The sequence below is a fragment of the Enoplosus armatus genome, chromosome 12 (genome assembly GCF_043641665.1).
Source record: "Enoplosus armatus isolate fEnoArm2 chromosome 12, fEnoArm2.hap1, whole genome shotgun sequence".
NCBI lineage: Eukaryota > Metazoa > Chordata > Actinopteri > Centrarchiformes > Enoplosidae > Enoplosus > Enoplosus armatus.
The window spans coordinates 13,547,501-13,565,611 of NC_092191.1; the positions used below are offsets into that span (position 1 = coordinate 13,547,501).

At 39.7% G+C, this 18,111-nt stretch overlaps 2 protein-coding genes across 2 annotated transcripts in view; one reads left to right on the plus strand and one right to left on the minus strand.

Annotated features, from left to right (window-relative positions):
* The window catches only part of LOC139294213 (serine/threonine-protein kinase ICK-like), a 7,676-nt gene extending 746 nt beyond the window's left edge, over positions 1–6,930 (minus strand). The window contains exons 1-14 of the mRNA XM_070916048.1: positions 6,827–6,930; positions 5,575–5,844; positions 5,416–5,470; positions 3,989–4,110; positions 3,828–3,907; positions 3,610–3,742; positions 3,337–3,508; positions 2,506–2,673; positions 2,037–2,417; positions 1,501–1,709; positions 1,140–1,282; positions 893–1,009; positions 669–776; positions 1–530 (exon numbers count right to left, since the gene is read on the minus strand). The exon at positions 1–530 is cut by the window's left edge and continues 746 nt beyond it. Coding sequence (XP_070772149.1) covers positions 379–530; positions 669–776; positions 893–1,009; positions 1,140–1,282; positions 1,501–1,709; positions 2,037–2,417; positions 2,506–2,673; positions 3,337–3,508; positions 3,610–3,742; positions 3,828–3,907; positions 3,989–4,110; positions 5,416–5,470; positions 5,575–5,675 — 1,941 coding nt within the window. The 5' untranslated portion in view covers positions 5,676–5,844; positions 6,827–6,930 and the 3' untranslated portion in view covers positions 1–378. The remainder of the gene's footprint in view (positions 531–668; positions 777–892; positions 1,010–1,139; positions 1,283–1,500; positions 1,710–2,036; positions 2,418–2,505; positions 2,674–3,336; positions 3,509–3,609; positions 3,743–3,827; positions 3,908–3,988; positions 4,111–5,415; positions 5,471–5,574; positions 5,845–6,826) is intronic.
* Positions 6,931–8,521: 1,591 nt separating this feature from the next.
* Positions 8,522–17,375, plus strand: fbxo9 (F-box protein 9). The gene is made up of 13 exons (XM_070915715.1): positions 8,522–8,668; positions 10,598–10,669; positions 11,742–11,873; positions 11,986–12,043; positions 12,399–12,498; positions 12,680–12,810; positions 12,916–13,030; positions 13,252–13,370; positions 13,895–13,985; positions 14,067–14,162; positions 14,257–14,350; positions 16,709–16,863; positions 16,948–17,375. The coding sequence occupies exons 1-13, from the start codon at positions 8,666–8,668 to the stop codon at positions 17,054–17,056; spliced, it is 1,275 nt and encodes a 424-aa protein (XP_070771816.1). The 5' UTR covers positions 8,522–8,665; the 3' UTR covers positions 17,057–17,375.
* Positions 17,376–18,111: the final 736 nt, after the last annotated feature.

Here is an 18,111-nt window from a genome sequence, read left to right on the forward strand (position 1 = left end):
AGGCAAAAACAAGTCACAGTGAAGTTTTCATAAAGTTTTCATAACATATATGCATATTATGTATACAGGTTGGTGAACAACATTCAATGATAAATCTGATACAAAACTGAGGGCGTAACCTCTGCAGGACAGCAGTTATGTTACAGAAATACGAAATAAAACACTGAGGAGCAAATCTGGGCTCAAATTTTGGCCAGTTGCATTTCACTATACACATACACTTAGATATTTTATAACTCACAACATCCATAGTACACATAATGATAAAATTATTGCTGTGTAAGATGTATGTACAGATTTTGATTATAAAACAACTAGGCCTACTCTTTGGAGGTGAAAGAGTTCTTAGGAGCGCAGATCACAGCTCCGGGGAGGGCACTAGCGGTGTCCATATTTGGCAGACCAGTCTGTTCGCCCGTGGATGGTCTGTACTGGTGGGCGAGGCAGAAGACCAGGGGTGCTCTTGTTGGCCAACGGCATGTTGGTAGATGTGCTCATCTGACTCCGACCAGACTGCCATGTTGCATAATCTAAAATAGCATCAAAATACAAATAAATATAAAATGAACAACAACAAAACAGCCATTGTCAGGTGGCTGGGCACTATAAAAGTCCATATAGATAGCTGAATATTACAGAAAACGCTAAGCTCTGACGTTCATCCTCACTTGATGCTGTTGATTCCAGTGAAGGACCCTGATGCCCTCTGTGACCAGCAGAACCGGGGTCTTTTTTGTAAAACGACGGCATGTATCCACCTGGGATTGTATTTGTACCTGATATGTAAAATCAACAAAAGCAGATCCGTTAATTTGTACCTAGTTAACAGTGAGAACAATGAGCTGCAAAGATTACAGTGAAGTTAAAAGTGGAAGATGTCCTGGGAGATTACCATGAGCGCCTCTGCTTGGCAGAGTCCCTCCAAATGGAATACTACTGTTGCCCCAAAGATGGCTTCCAGTGAAGTCTTTACTGGCATTCATGGCCACGTTCTTCTTTGTACTAATGCCTGAAGGAGACAGAGAGAGATTATTCAGTTCATTTGAACCAAACTGAAGACAGTTTGGATGTGAAGGCACCTGTAGACACTGATGCTCTAGATGTATTTTATTCAAGTCTTTATGTATGATATATATTACCAGGTAAATATCTCGACTGCCTCAAGTAATGTTGTTTGGCAGAAGCGGTTCTTGATGGCTCTTGGTAAGCTGCAGTCTTGTTCAGGTTTAAAGGTGCGTCTTCCTTTCCGTTGGGGCGACTGAAATCCAGAACATTTCCGTATCTGAAAGACAGAGGGCCTTCTATGAGACAGAGGTGGTGTGAATTACCTGCTTGTAGTAACACTGATGTAGGGACATTAGCTCAGGCTACAGATCTCACGTTGTATTCATGTATTGTCACTGCATCACTACAGTCTTTCCTTTTGTTAGTACATCATTACAGTGCAGACACCACTGAATCTGCTGAAAGGTACCTTGCGATGACACATCATAGCCTCACCTGCTCAGTGCTTCCTCCCCCTGCCTCGACTTCTCTGTGGAGAAGTTACTTTTCCCGAGAATACTTATGGATGTCAGATCCGTTTCTTCGTAGTCATCCCAGTCTTCACCCTTAAGGTGTCCTGTGCCGTGTCCCCAACGCCGCCGCCCTCCTTTAGGTTTCAACTGATAGCTCAGTAGGTTTGAATTTTCAGACTCCTGTCTCGTTTGCTAAAACATCAAACATACATGTGAGAAATATTTCCCACAATTACATGTTCAAATAAAAAACAAGTTATTATGGTACATTTGTGTAGATATTCTGGCTCTCCCTTTGATGGAACCAGTCTTTACTCCAATTCTAAAAGTAATACAAAGTAAAGACCAGCAAGTAACTTATTTAAAGATATGTAATCTGCTTTATATGTAAAGGCTTCATTCATCCACGCACTGGAAGAAATAAAGAGGGAATACTTGCAATTTCAGGATAACTAATAATAATAATAATAATAATAATGTACAGTAAATACACACAGACATAATGTTTTCAAGCCTTACCTTGCTCTGGAGACTCTTGTCAACAACGTAAGGAAGATGGCTCTGTGGTGTTCCTTCAGTCTGTTCCCGCTTCAGAATGTGCTTCGGTTGCTGCTGTCGCACCAGCTCTGTGTGCCGTTGGTACACTGCCGCCTGGGCAGCTGCTGATACAGGGGAGGGCTGGATCTGCTGAAGAGGCCTGGAGGGGGAGCAGTGTTGGTTTGGAGGTGGAGGCTGGGAGGGGGGCACGGGCTGAAGCAGCAGGGGTTGCTGCTGCATTGCCTGTTGTGACTGTAAAGGAGCCTGCAGGGGCACAAGGCCTGGCTGAGGTCTGCCCTGCTCCAGGATCTGCTGAGGAGTGCCCAAAGCCTGGCCCACGTGGAAGTAAGAGTACCTGAGAGCCTGGGAGGATATAAAGATTTGGAGAAACAACATCAGCTTTCATTCTGTAAGGGCTGTGGAAATACTTGAAGTATAGGTCAGACTCTACCTGGGCGGAGGCTGGTCTCTTCTTGGGATCCCACTGGAGCAGGTCTGTCATCAGATGGATGGCTTCAGGACTGGCATTCGGGATCAGTGTCTTCAGATTACTGGGGACACACTGAGGCCAACGGAAATTCATAGCACTCGCCAGCAGGTATCCCTCCGGCCAATCATTCTGGAGCAAGAAGATGCAGTCCATCTTACAAACCACATTTACATATCATCATATTTAACACGTTTTTATTAACAGTAATAGTAATATGAGTAGAATTGTAACTGAAAAAATAATGAGGGGTAGGACAAATACCTGCAGTGCTAAACACAAATATATTTCTACATATTACTCGTTTTTATTATATTTCCAGTTATTCCCAAAACAAAATAACTCTAAACATTTACTTGGTTTTAAATGTGCAGTTGTACTCAGTATGTGACTCAAATACTGCCACATGCAGCTAATACTTCAGTCCTGATAACCATCTATAGTCATATAGTCATGAATGGAACTTAAGAGTCACCAACAAGTTTGGACACATTTCTGTAACTTTGCAAAACCATCAATCCAACATTCATACCCACCTCACGCTGTGATTGGCCAGATGTGCTGAGGTGAGAGAAAGCTGGGTTTGAACTTGATGACTGTCTGAAAATGTATGTTATCCTATATTTAAACTATAACGCATCTCCCCTCTCTCTATGACAACTGGCTTTTCACGCCGCCTTCCAGTGCGGCCGTTTGGGATTACTATAAACACTAGTTCAAACTAGTACAAACTAGTTCTGATTGAGCATAAACCTGACCCTTTACTTTTACTTTTTTTATGGGTTCCACATGTACCTTCTTTGGTGTACCCAAGACTTGGCAGATCTTGAATATGGTGTCTACTTCACTGGAGCCTGGGAAAAGAGGCCTGAGGGTATAAAGCTCTGCCATGATGCAGCCAACTGCCCACTGGTCTATGGGGGAGCTGTAGGATGTGGATCTGAGGAGCACCTCTGGGGCTCTGTACCTGGTCCAAAAAGAGAGGGTAGTAGGATTTTAGTGCACTGAACTATCAAACACGGTTTTATTTAGGCTAAGTGCATTATGTTTACTCCAACAGAAACTCACCATCTAGTCGAGACATAGTCTGTGTAAGGTGGTCGAGATCTGATTTCACGGGCAAGTCCGAAGTCAGCTATTTTCACCAGCTCTGGGCCCATGCACAGAAGATTCTCTGGTTTCATGTCCCTGTGAAAAAACCCTAACAAAGACACACTGCGTCTTCACTCAAATGGTACAAAATGTGGGCATTTAATTTAGCACTCTGGAGTTGTAAACAGACGTACCATGTTTATGAATGAATGTGAGCCCCTGTAGTATCTGAAACATAATATTTCTTACAGCAGATTCAGGAAACAAACGAGTCCTGCAGCAAGAAACAAACGGTAAGAAAACCTCAAACAGTTAAGAGACTATATATAATGCAACAAGTAACAACTATACGCACCTGTCTTTCATTAGCTGGTATAAATTTTCCTTCATGTACTCAAATATAAAGTACAAGTGATCATTTTCTCGAATGACCTCCTTAAGTTTGATCACATTAGCATGGTTGAGTTTCTTTAAGGACTGAAAGAAGAAAGAAATACGATCATGTAAGAATATGTGGAATGCATAAAGAAAAAAAAAAAAACAGTAGCAGAAATAAACAAATAAATAAATCTAACATGCTGGACAATACACATGGGTCACTGCAGCACACTCAAAAGCACGCCCTACAACTAGGAAACAAAGCCTTCTTGTTAAAACATGGCTAGAGTAAGAACGTAATGTAGTTTAGGGGTAAATGCTGCAAAGGTGGGACTTCTTAGTGGGGACAATTTAAAAGGGAAAATAAATAGAGAGTAATAGAAAGCAGGATGAAGAAATATACACTTTTCCCCATGCACTGGGATGATATAGGTTTAACCATGCTAAAGTTTAGTAAGGGGGAAAGCTGTAATGGGATTTTGATGTTTTATGGTGTGACATGCTGTAATTATAATCTAATTAGCGGGACTCTAAGGACCAGCGTGTTCTACACGTTTTGCTGCTTTATGGTCAAGCTCTAGGAAAGAGGGGTGGGGGTGGGGGTGGGGGGGTGTAGGCCGGGGATGGAAACCAGAGCTCAAAACCAACAGCACACAAGAATCACCTTCTACTCTTAGAGCTGGTGTGTGACTTTGAGCTGTGAGGAAATTTAGAATCGGTGTGAAAAGAAACAACAGAAGGTTTTGACTAAAATGTAGAGTATGTTAATCATATTATCAATACTGCATTACCCACAAATGATCAAGTTATCATGAAGTTACTGATGACTTACACAATAAAATGAAAAATCAACCCAAACAGAAACATATTACACATATTATTATGCAAAGTCTGATGTTTCCTAATCCTAATAATTACTTATCACTGACATAATATAATAATAATAATATCACTGGGAAAACACAATTTCATCTTGAGTAACTCTTAATATTTAACCACAAATATACAGTACATATTTGTTCCACTACCCTACGACATTGTCCTTGAGATTAGCTAGTAATACACCATACCACAGTGATATTTCACACCAAATATTGTAGAATGGAGCCAAAACTCCACAGAACATTTGTGGCGTTTTAATAACAAGAATGAAAAGCCAAGTGAATGAGGATCAGTTGCAGCCAGTACCACAATGCATTAATATGGGCACATAACATCAGTTTGATCAGTAAATATGAACCATTCTCCCCCGAATCAAGGATGCAACCACACCCCTAACTTGCTTACATTCTATATTAAAAGTAGAGAAAAGCACATATTCCCTTTAAGTAGATGTTGGGTTGATTTTTCCATAATTCTGCTGTACTATTAAAATGTGTGAAAATGTAAAAAAGACGAACTCACCTTGACTTCACGAAGGTTCATGCATTCTTCCCAGGAGTAGAATTTTCTTTTCATTCTGAAAAATACTTTTCCTATTACTAATTTGTTGGAAATTACAAATTGCTTTGCAATCTATTTATTTTTTAGCTGCCGACAAGTCTAATAACACACAATACTCACTTCTTTATGGCAACCAGCTCTCCTGACTCCAGACTGCGGCCGAGGATGACAGAACCGTAGGTGCCATCCCCGAGCTGTCTGATGGTGGTGTATCTATTCATTATGCTTGTCCTTCCATAGCATCAACCACAGGCAGATAATAATCGGGTGGAAAAAAAGAGATGTGTTCACCTCCGGCTGCTGAATGCAACCAGATTTTCCTGTGACAACAGCAGAAGACCACGGGCAGGCCTGGAGGACTCATGGTGTCCTGGACTTGCCTCCCTCTAGCTGGGAGATGAGGGATGGACAACAAGAAATCATGTTGATTATGGAGCTGTATGAATTACAATGTACACTGTCCATGACTGCTGACTACAAACTAACGACTAAGTGGGACAAGTTTGTATCCTCCCAATCCTGGCCACATCTGATGATGTACCAGTTTTCCTGGTTTTCAGAGCCACCGTCTTATCTGCCTGTGACATTACAAGTAATTTGGTCACTAATCCTGGTCCAATATGCAACTTACACAAGTGTGATGTGGAAACTTGAAACCTCCAGCACTCAACACTGAAAATGTTCTTTTCAGTGAAGTGGGAGATGATTTTTAACGAGGTATTTTTTTGAGGAAATGATACATGTGTGGAGGAACTTTAACTGTTAACTGACAAGTGAAATAGTGAACATAGTACAAGTGTATGAAAATTGCTATTGTGGTCTTTAATCTATGACAGTAAGTCAACATCGGCTGATATGTGGTTTATCACGTTTATTGCCAAGCATTAGATAGTTAAAATAGATACTACTTGCAAGAGTAAGTTGGGGAAAAAAGAGCTTACAGCTACATCCTTCACCAGCATGTTACCATGTTATTTCCATGTTTTTTTTCCTTTCGTCCTGTTTAGTTGACAACGCAGCTAACGTCAGCTGTTGTATTCCTAGTTTAGTTAGCGTTAATTGTGCAGCGTAAAAGCTAACGTTAACGTAACGTAACGGCAAATTAGCACTAAACATTTATTATTCGGATATAATTCACACTGAAGTTGGCTCTAGTGGATTGGGCTTAATACTACAACTTGGCTTGTGCGCTTTAGTTAATGTTAAACGAGTGCCTTGTGCAGTTAACGGTAGCAGACGTGGTACAATTAACGCTAGCTTAATTGCGCTGTGTTGTGGTGCTGGTGGTGGCCCAGCTGAAAAAAACTGGCCTGGTTTGACTGAATGGTGTCCTAATTTAAAAATAAAACGAGAAGCAGCAGACAACACTCACCCTCCTCACGTCACATCGACAACAACACATAGCCGAGCATTCGTGGACGAAGTTCAACAAATGGCTTTCAACAGAAGAATCAGTTAACTTGACACCGTTAGAAGACAGACAGCCGCATCCAGTGTGTCCAACACACAACATAAATACAATTTCATGTAGGCCCTTTCGTCAGAGAGCTCATCATAATCTCGCGTTGCTGTAAAAACAGCTCATTACAACAAATCACAGCGCTCCTCTGTCGACAAAGATACAAAACGACATGAAATCATTCTCTGCATCTCTGTCTCGAACGTGTGCACATTTTAATGTCTGCAGAATAACATATGATTATTTATTATTTAATATGGTTTTTGGCTTTCCCTTCTTTCGGTTCGCATATTGCATGTATGCAGACAGAAACCTACCACGCTGAGCGCTGGTGCTACTAAAATGAATGCAAAACAATGATTTACTAACTCATAAACAATTGAAATACATAGTCGTGAATGGTAAATGTAATAAGTAATAAGCCTCTTTAATTACACAGAAGTGATAAAAAAAAGAACGATATTCAAAACATACTACAAAAACGAGAAAGATTTATCTTCGCAAAGGCGGAAGTGAGTGAGAATTAATCATCTTGCTTCGCATTCTTCTTCTCTGGTCAAATCTCCGACCTACAGTAAAGCAGACAGTCCAAAAGTATTTTTACCCTAAAGAAAATGTATTTCCTATACAAAGTACACACAGTACACAAAACAGAATTGTAATATTGCAACTGCGACGTTGAGCTATTTTTACTACTCAATGATGCATCATAGTTTTTAACCTAGCTAGTTAATCATGTTTTACATGTATTGACCTGCAAAGTGTCAAATAACTGTCAAATACATGTAGTGAATTAAAAAGTAGGCTACCATATTGCCTTCTGAAATGTACAGTTGAAGTGTAAAATACAGCAGAAAATGATATAAGTAAAGTACAACAAGACTTCAGTAAATGCACCCACCCACACACTTTTCTGGGAATCCAAATTTTTTTAAGCTGCACTGGTGTATAGTCACGAAAATAAATCTTGCAGACGTTTTGATGGCTTTGGCAAGTGAGGAGTTGCACTCAAGTATCTGGTCTCTTCATGAAGCCGAGCACCCGAGAAGCTTACACACCCAGTGGATAGAGGAGTAGCTCAAAGGTAGATAATCTAATTCTTCAGCTGAAGGCCTGTTGAATGGTAATCATGGAGCAGGTGTTACACTGAGTTTGGTGACCCATCAGATTCTGTGAATAGGAATGTCACTGGAAAGAAGATATTGTGGATTGTTGGCTGGTCAAAACAAGACGCGACCTTGGGTTTGAGATAATAATTGGCAATTTGATTATACATTTAAGTATTTATGTATGTATTAATTTCATTCATTTTCATTATTCATTCACATCTAATCATTAATTTGAATATTTATTTAGTCTATCAATACACTGCACTGAGATGAAGTGCAAGGAGGGTGACAGAAGTGCAGTCAAAGTTCTTTGCTCACATAATTGTGGCATTTGTGAACTATCTGCAGTAAATACACACGGGGAAAGTGATCATGAAACTATCCACATTAGCTTCTGTAAACTGATGATGCACTGTGAAAGCTAATAACAATGCTTCTTGTCTTCTCTCCGTCTCTTTCCAACTCCGCCACACTTCCCGACTTCCTGTGTCACTGGAGCTCGGGGCTGCTCGGCGAAATGGCCGCGTTCTTGCGAGCTCGTAAATATGTTCGTAGTGTTGTCCGTTTCTCCGACCGTGAACTGTAAACGCTCGTGTTGACCGCTTGTGAGGACACCAAAAGGAGACCTACTGTCCAAGCTGTCATGGTGGGTCACCGTGTTTTTACAAGTTAATCTGAGGGAAGCGTGTTAGCCAGCTAGCTAGCTAACGTAGCTAACATCACCTGCCTTCCTTTACCTGTAGTTCAGTTGGTGCTGCTCTGCTCGACGTGTCTCTTCAGCGGTTCGTTAACATAGTTACCAAACCCTAAAATGTTTAGTTTAGCCCTTAAATTAACGACAGACTGGTATGAGATTGTAACAGTTCATTTAATTGTCTGTATCGTCCACTGAGGTAACGTTAGCACGAACCTACCTGTGTGTAGCTTTCGTGTGCTGTCACCAGTAGTCAGTTAAAATTACATTAACTAGGGTTTAACTTCACTAACAGTCAAGTTTATTGAGCACGTTTCCGAGTTTGGGCACATTTTTGATAAACTGCACTCTTGTCTTTGCCGTAGTTCCCACAACTAACACCACATGTGTGTTGACCGATGACAGTTTGCACTGTTTGTATCAGTCAGTAAACAATCATTCAGTGTTTTCTATGAGTCACACGCACTCTATAGGATGTACCGTGAAATGTAGAGTGACAAGCATCACAAGACTGCAAAAGACGACCATATCAATGTCTAATACAGGTAACAAAATGTGCTTTATATAGATTTAAAAACAAAAATAGCTAAATGTGCAATAGTAACACAACAACACATATACAGTCAGGACCCGCAATACATTGCTCCATTAAAGAGTTGGTATATACACAAGATTTGAAGTTTAAATAAAACTTCAATTTCTGACCTGACAGTTGGCCTTATGCAATGTGCAAGAGGAGGAGTTAAAAATAAACACTACATGAAAAGAACCAAACAGGGTAGCTGGTTTTGTCTTTCACTTTGGCATACAGCTGCCCAATTGCAAACCTCACACTACCCAAAAATGCATTTAATTTATAGATTTATCATTAGTAAGCTACTGCAACTAGCCTTTCTGCATCGACTGCATTTTTTGAAGTCAGATTTCAGGCTGAGTGGATTCATGGTGGCCACATGGACGTTTTACTGTAAAATGACCCCTGCAGTAGAAGGAAGTGGTATCATTACAGCCTGACTAGAAAAAGATAAAGCCAAGCTACGTGAGTGCTGTTATGATCAGTGTAGGGGAAGTCAAAGCACAACAGGAACTAATGATGAGTTTTCTTATTGATTAATCTTCCAGTTATTTTTACAGTTACTCAATCAATGATTTAACCTATAAAATGTTAGAAATTAGTGAAGAATTCCTATCACGATTCCACAGAGTCCAAAGAGATATTTAAAATTGCTTGTTTTGTCCAACCAACAGTCTAGACCCCAAAAACATAAACAAACTATCTTAATCAGGCTGGCCAATTTATTGGTCCAGAAAATATTTTGCATTTGAGCTTGTTGAAAGACAAAAACGATTAGATGATTCTCAAATTTGATGTTGATTTACGAATAGGCCTACTAATTTACTAATCCATTCCAGCACTGGACTGTTCAATTCCTGAAAGCGGATAGCTGATACTCAATGTTTTGCTTGTTTATTTAATTATTTTTTTCACTTTTTGATAAAACAAACCCCAAAAACAAGTTAAATTTCAAGGTGTGTGAGGCCAAAATAACAAAAAAAAGGAAATCTAGTAAGTGCAGAAAAAGAATAAACCGGACAACAAAAGCAAAGAAAGACATTGCATTTACAAGCTATCTAACTAACACAGAGGAAAACGATGACAAAACGACAGCCCCTGGAATTTCTCCCCAAGGCACTGCTGTAAGTACACATCTGTGTTTAAAGGAGGTTAGTGTAGCTGGTTTGGGACTCGGTGAGGAGTTGAATGTCCTGTTCTGTAAATCATTTCACCTGGGAAACCACAAATCTACCGCCACAGTATTAAGAGGTAGTAAGCAGCTCCTGTGATGACTTTAAGTAATACTTCACCTCTTCCTTGTACAGGCTGAGGAAAATACAGATATCGGAGGTACGATAGAGGATGAAGATGAAAGTTCAGATGACGCAAACCTTCAGGTGAGAAATCTTCTATGGACATAAATCCTGATTAATAATTCATTTATTTTCTCATTTCTAAATGATTGGCTGTATTAATGGGCACCTATCTCTAATCCCATCAAGATATGAGAACAATATGTCTTTGTTTTTATTATTTGACTCTGTTCTTATTATTTGTTTCTCTACTAAACTGTTAACAGGGTGCTGCCTTAAAAGACCATGTGTGCTCACCCAACCAACCCTGTATACATAAATAAAGGCTAAATAAATATTGTGCTCATGTAGACTCAGTGATCATACAACTAAACCAGAAATGTATCCACTGGTTACCTCTGTTGTCCCCACAGGAGCTACTGAGGAAAAAGCTTAAGCAGTTCAACACAACAACACCTCTCATTGTAAAATGAATCAGTTATTATATATTTAAGTAGTCATGAAGTAGTCACATGGCATGATTTGAGAGGTTTTTCCTGTCCTGAAGCAGTTTTTTCCAAGAGTTTGGTACAAGTGTGAAAACTATCCTCAAACTTAGAAAAACTCCAGAAAAATCCTAAAACAGAAAAGTCGAATCCTCCTCTAAACACTGGTTTCTAGCAAGTGCGGAGTCTGCACCTCATTTGGTCATAGTGTCACAGAAGCATGATCTGTCGTTACGTCTAAGCAAATATAGCACGAATCAGTACACAAATACAAATTAGTGTTTGCGTTTGCATGGTCTTGAGGTTACACAACTGTTGAAAGTGTATGTAGACTGACGCCACTCACGATGTTACAGAATACTGAGCCAAGTGTTCACAGATTTGATAGATTCTGTTAGTGACTCCCACTATTCCTGTTTCTGAATCTTGTCATATTATTTAAGCACTAAAAAAATATTTTTTAAAGAGGTTTAGGCTGCCAAAGGTAGATATTTTGAGATTGTTTTGAAAAAGGTTAAGAAAAATATATATATTCTTAATTTCGGCAGCATATAGAAGCTTGATGTATGCTGTTTTACATGTTTCCAATTCAGAAACAGTTCCTGATAAACCCTGCTGTTATAGTAAGTCTGAGAACAAAGACACGTAGTAACTCTGTAATTGAATTGCAGCTGCAGCTCAATGCGTTCAGAGCTCAGTGGATGTCTGAACTCAAACCGAGCTCTGGAGCAAGTGGACTGAGTGACCGACTGCTGCGAGCTAAAGGTCTGAAGAGGACACAAGACATTGCTCAGGAGGAAAAAGTAAGTTGTGAAATGATTTCTCCAGGTCATGTACTTGTGATGTGCTGTAGAGTGCTGTCACTAACATTTTTACAGCGCTGTTGAATGACTGACGTAAGCCATCTTCCCTCAGGCCGCAGAGCTGTTCTTGAGAGCTGTTCAGGAAGAGCAGAATGGCGCAGTCTATGAGGGTTTGTATGGAGGATATAATGGTGATCAAAATCACCAGGGAGAGGAGGAAATGTTGGGTTAACCACAAAAAAACTAATTCTTTAGGAACTAACAGAAATTCACTTGCGAGTAAGCCTGTGGAAAATGCTACATTATATCAGATTTTTAAAAATAGTTTAGGCATTTCTAAACATCACTCTATTTAAATGAAACGAATGATTTCTATAGTCCAGATGTCATTGACAGTAATTGAGGATGTTTAATATATATATAGTTTTGTAATTTCTGTATGAGAAACAAAAAACAAGTTATTGCGTTGCTTGAGCACTTCAAAGTCATTTTCCTGTTAACGTATAAATTGACCTTCACTTGCAGCTATCAAGTTCTATCGCATGGCTATGCAGCTTGTGCCAGACATTGAGTCTAAAATCAACTACAGCCGTCCTCCTGACACAGACCGAGTTGGAGGAAGCTAGTAAGCTGCTTTTTATTTTATTATATTGAGCATGCTGTGAAACGACTGTATTTATGAATTATGTTCTCTTAAAACACACATTACAATGTTTTTTTTAATCCATAGCTTAAACTTTTCAACTCTGTATATGAATTTACCTCATTGATGTGATCATCATAGAGTTGGTGTTGTGTTTTTGCAGCATGGAGGACAGCGATGTTGATGGTGAGATCGAGGATCTACTTGCCTACTTTGAGCAGGAGCTAACTCTGGAATACTCCTTTCCAAAGATCTGCACCCCTGAGTCGGACTTGACTCAGATGCACATTTCAGGTAAAAATTAATTAATTCATTTTATTAGAACTTAAACATGTCTAAAGTCATTATCAACTTGTATTTAATTGTAACTGATTTGTTTCTTGTGTTATTTGACTGCAGCCTTGCCGCAGGAAATCCTGATGTACATATTTCGTTGGGTTGTGTCGAGTGATCTGGACATGCGAGCCCTGGAGCAGCTCTCTTTGGTTTGCCGTGGGTTTTACATTTGTGCAAGGTCAGCCTCTCTGTCATAACAGATCAGATGTGTGACAGCTTGTTTGACAACCGCTTGCTTTTCTCAAGTTTTGCCTCTCAAAATTGCTGACTTGGGATCAGACAATTAGGGATCTCACATTGTTGCTGCACAATAGTTAAAGCAATTAAAAGCCAGTTCTATATAAGTGGGTTTAGGTTCACTCATCTTCTTCTTTTCTTTCACTTTGAATTTCTCTCCAGGGACCCCGAGATCTGGCACTCAGCCTGTGTAAGAGTGTGGGGACGGAACTGCACCAAAGTCGTACCCTTCAAATCCTGGAGGGAGATGTTCCTGCGCAGGCCTCGTGTCCGTTTTGATGGTAAGTCAGTATTTTGTAATTTACAAATTCAGGATGCTCTGTCATAGTTTATGAGATTTATCAGCCCATCAAAATGTAATGGCTCTGAAAGAATCATAAATCCAGGTGCAACATTTGGAGCGCTTTGAGACACACCTGCTCTTAACATGCAGCACACTGATGCCCCCTGCAGTGGGAGGAGGTCTACAGCAGCGCTTTTTGGAGGCGCTCAAGCGTTTCCATCAGTCACAGCAGAAATATGAAAATGTGCCAGCTTGTAAAATGTGATGCCTCTGAGCTTATGTTTGGTTTCAGTACACGAAAACACAAAACACCAGTTGTGAAGCCAAATGCCTGAGATTGCCAGTTCCACAATTGGCTAAATATTTCGTGTAAAAATAATATTTGGTCGATGTTGCTTCTAAATGATAATACAGGCCAATGCTGCTGCCAATTTACTGATGAATCAGTCTTCTATCATTAGCACACAGTCATGATTAACTGGATGTTGATATTGATGTTGATATATCATATTATTTTCACAGGTGTCTATATCAGCAAGACATCATACATTCGTCAAGGAGAGGAGTCACTGGATGGATTTTACAGGGCTTGGCACCACGTTGAGTACTACAGGTAGATGTTTGATTTGAATCACTGTCTTTTGATTGGTCGTTGTATAGATATCACAGCACAGTGTTGACACTGTTGTCGCAGGTACCTCCGGTTCTTCCCTGACGGCCACGTCATCATGCTCACCACCCCTGAGGACCCTCTGTCCGTTGTTCCTCGCTTGCGTACTAGGAACACCAGGTACACCTTCTCTGTTTTCTCAGCTAGAATTCATGTTGCAACACTTAATTTCACATGTTTGATTGCTGCCACTCTTGTTCATTTCATTTTACAGAATGGATTCTGCTTTGCTTGGTCATTTCCGTCTGTCACAGGAGACAGACAATCAAACCAAAGTTTTTGCTGTTGTCTGCAAGAAAAAGGAGGAGGTAAGATAAAGATATACAGTGCTGTGAAAAAGTATTTGCCCCCTTCCTGATTTCTTATATTTTTGCATATTTGTCACGCTTAATGTTTCAGATCATCAAACAAATTTTTAAATTAGACAAAGATAACCCAAGTAAATACAAAATGCAGTTTTTAAATGATGATTTGCTTTGCAAAAAGCAGAACATCATGCCGAGGTCAAAAGACATTCAAGAACAGAGAAACAAAGTCATTGACATCTATCAGTCTAGAAAGGGTTACAAAGCCATTTCTAAGGCTTTGGGACTCCAGCGCACCACGGTGAGAGCCATTATCCACAAATGGAGAAAACTTGGAACAGTGGTGAACCTTCCCAGGGGTGGCCGGCCTACCAAAATTACTCCAAGAGCGCATCAGGAGGTCATCCAGGAGGTCACAAAAGAACCAAGAACAACATCTAAAGAACTGCAGGCCTCACTTGCCTCAGTTAAGGTCAGTGTCCATGATTCAACAATAAGAAAGAGACTGGGCAAAAATGGCATCCATGGGAGAGCTCCAAGGTGAAAACCACTGCTGACCAAAAAGAACACAAAGGCTCGTCTCACATTTGCCAAAAATCATCTTGATGATCCCCAAGACTTTTGGGAAAATATTCTGTGGACTGACGAGGCAAAAGTTGAACTTTTTGGAAGGTGTGCATCCCGTTACATCTGGCGTAAAACTAACACAGCATTTCATAAAAAGTAACATCATACCAACAGTCAAACGTGGTGGTAGTAGTGTGATGGTCTGGGGCTGCTTTGCTGCTTCAGGACCTGGACGACTTGCCGTAATTGATGGAACCATGAATTCTGCTCTCTACCAGAAAATCCTGAAGGAGAATGTCCAGCCATCAGTTCCAGACCTCAAGCTCAAGCGCACTTGGGTTATGCAGCAGGACAATTATCCAAAACTCACCAGCAAGTCCACCTCTGAATGGCTTAAAAAAACCAAAATGAAGGTTTTGGAGTGGTGTTGTCAAAGTCCAGACTTTTGAGATGCTGTGGCACGACCTTAAACAGGCCGTTCATGCTCGAAAACCCTCCAATGTGGCTGAATTAAAACAATTCTGCAAAGAAGAGTGGGCCAAAATTCCTCCACAGTGATGTAAATGACTCATTGCCAGTTATCGCAAACGCTTGATTGCAGTTGTTGCCGCCAAGGGAGTTGCACCAGTTATTAGGTCGAGGGGGCAATTACTTTTTCACATTGGGCCAGGTAGGTTTGGATAGCTTTTTTCCCTTAATAAAATGAAATCATCATTTAAAAACTGCATTTTGTATTTACTCGGGTTATCTTTGTCTAATATTAACATTTGTCTGATGATCTGAAACATTTAAGCGTGACAAATATGCAAAAAAATAAGAAATCAGGAAGGGGGCCAATACTTTTTCACAGCACTGTATAGGAAAGAGTACGAGCCAGGGTGTGTTCTTTGAAGCACTACAGATGAGCTTTTGTCTTACTTGTTTACTCCAAAGTGAGTTTTTAACAATGCCACCAGACATTTGTTTTCAACTACAGCTTGTTCTGAAATGAAAACAGCTGTATTTAATTCTTCAGTTTGAAGTTTTTTTAAACAATGTTGAACAATGTGTAAATCAAATACAAATGAATTACTTAATTATATAAAAAATAGTGTTTTTAGTATTTTATTTTTATTCTCATGGTAGAAAATGGGCCTCCATGTTTAATCAACTTACAATTCAGAGAAAAGGGAAAGAAATATTGCAACTTAAATTGTGTTACATACCTATACATCTGTGTCTGTCAAAACTTACATACTTATGTTACATACTCATCACTATTCAAAGTAATGTCACATTTCTTATAGAACCCGGGAGCAGTTAATTGCTAGTTATATTATTTTCAGTTGCAACACCACGCAGTTGCATCCTTTTACTTTCAGACATCTAGAATAACTCAAGTTCCTCTTCTATGTAAACGATCAAGAAGCTGAACTCGTGTTAATCTGCAATATTCTCATCACACTTTAATACTAGAGTGTGTTTCAGGTGCATGTACAAGGTTATATGAGAAAACTAACTTTGAAAAAGAAGAATCATATCAGGAATGGGGGTGGATTTTCTTTATTTACCTATTTTATATTATTTAACTTAACATGCCTCTGGGGTGACAACAGAAGAAACAACTCTTTTACTCATTACTGTACTGAACTTCAAATATGAAATGTTGCACCACTCTTTAACCAGTTATGCCTTAGTGACATGTTACTGAGTGACACATGAACGCTCACTTGCTCTTTTCCAAGAATCTTTAAAATAAAACGGTTAACCAATGAGTTTATCGCTCAGCTTGTAAACTGTGTTATTTGTTAACAGAAAGCGGCCGAGTTTCAAAGGAATCGGTTCTGCAGGCGGAACCCACCTCCGGAGGCTGAACACAGCTTCCACGTGGGACTGCATCTGTCCTCCGGGGGGCGTCAGAGTGTCAGTAAACTGGTGTGGATCCACCACTCCTGCCACATCACTTACAAGTAAGAGACACAAGTACAAATACAAGTGGAAAAGAAAAATGATCTCCCTGTTTCTTTCTAAATTGACATTAATTATGTTTTTAGGCTGACTGGGGAAACTGTTGTCACAGCGTTTGACCTGGACAGGATGTACACACCCTTCTCCTTTGCACGTGTGAAGAGTTACACTGCTTTCTCCGAGCAGCCTCTTTAAGCAGCCTGCAGACCTGCACATGATCCCGCAGCAAAAGTCCATTTACCACTTTAACAAAATGCATACTCCTACGCCTGTTTAATCTGCTGCAGCTGGATTACAGTCTCACTATATGAACCCTCATGTTTCCTACATGCGAGCATGTTACGTTTCAGGTTTACATAATTGAATACTACTTATTTTCTGATTTCAGAAATTATGGTAATGTGATGAGAGCCAAAATAATTAGCACCCTTTCCCGCCTGTTCCAAGCAATGAATGTCGATACTTTTTGTTTCATGGTGCACTTTCTCCCTCAAATAAACAGTGGTGAACAGAACGGGCTCTTTTAGTTTGATTTGTTTTTACTGAATGACTTGTATTGACAAATACTACATAGAAGGGCATTGTGTAAATGTCAGAATGTGTTCTGGGAGGTGATGTGTAACCAGGCAGGTTATATTTTACTAGATTTCTCGTGTTCAGTCATGGCTATAGGAAAAGTGATGCATCACAGTAAAATTAGAGATACTATTACACAACCTCAGTGAAAAGACATTGCAGATGTGATTTCAGACTTCTACATTATTTGTCTTGCTGAGGACACACGGGTATAATCCACGTATTACATTTTCTGGGAACCAAGCACGGACAGATAAACAGGATTTGCAGAGAAAAATAAATAAATGTGAAAGTTGTATTGGATTAGGCTAAAATGATTTGTGGCTTGTTGACTTTACTATTGTTGGTTTTTCAAAATATAAAGGAACTGTGTTGCAAATTCTCAATTAAAATGGGAAGTAAATCTCAAGTAGTTTGTTTTTAAACAACTATTGCTGCTTTTGTGTGAGTTCAAAGAAAAGGTACAAACAGTAGGAGGCAAACCAGACAATAAAAATATAAACAGGTTCTTACACAGACAGGATTACAGAGAGGAGAAAACAAAAGAACAATAAAAAAACCCTTTGACATAAAGTTTGAGTGGGTTGATCCCTCTTTGCTTTGATGTCGTCATACTCATGTTTGTTATCATTAGTCTCACTTGTGCTGTTGAATCACAGAGCCAAAGAAGTACA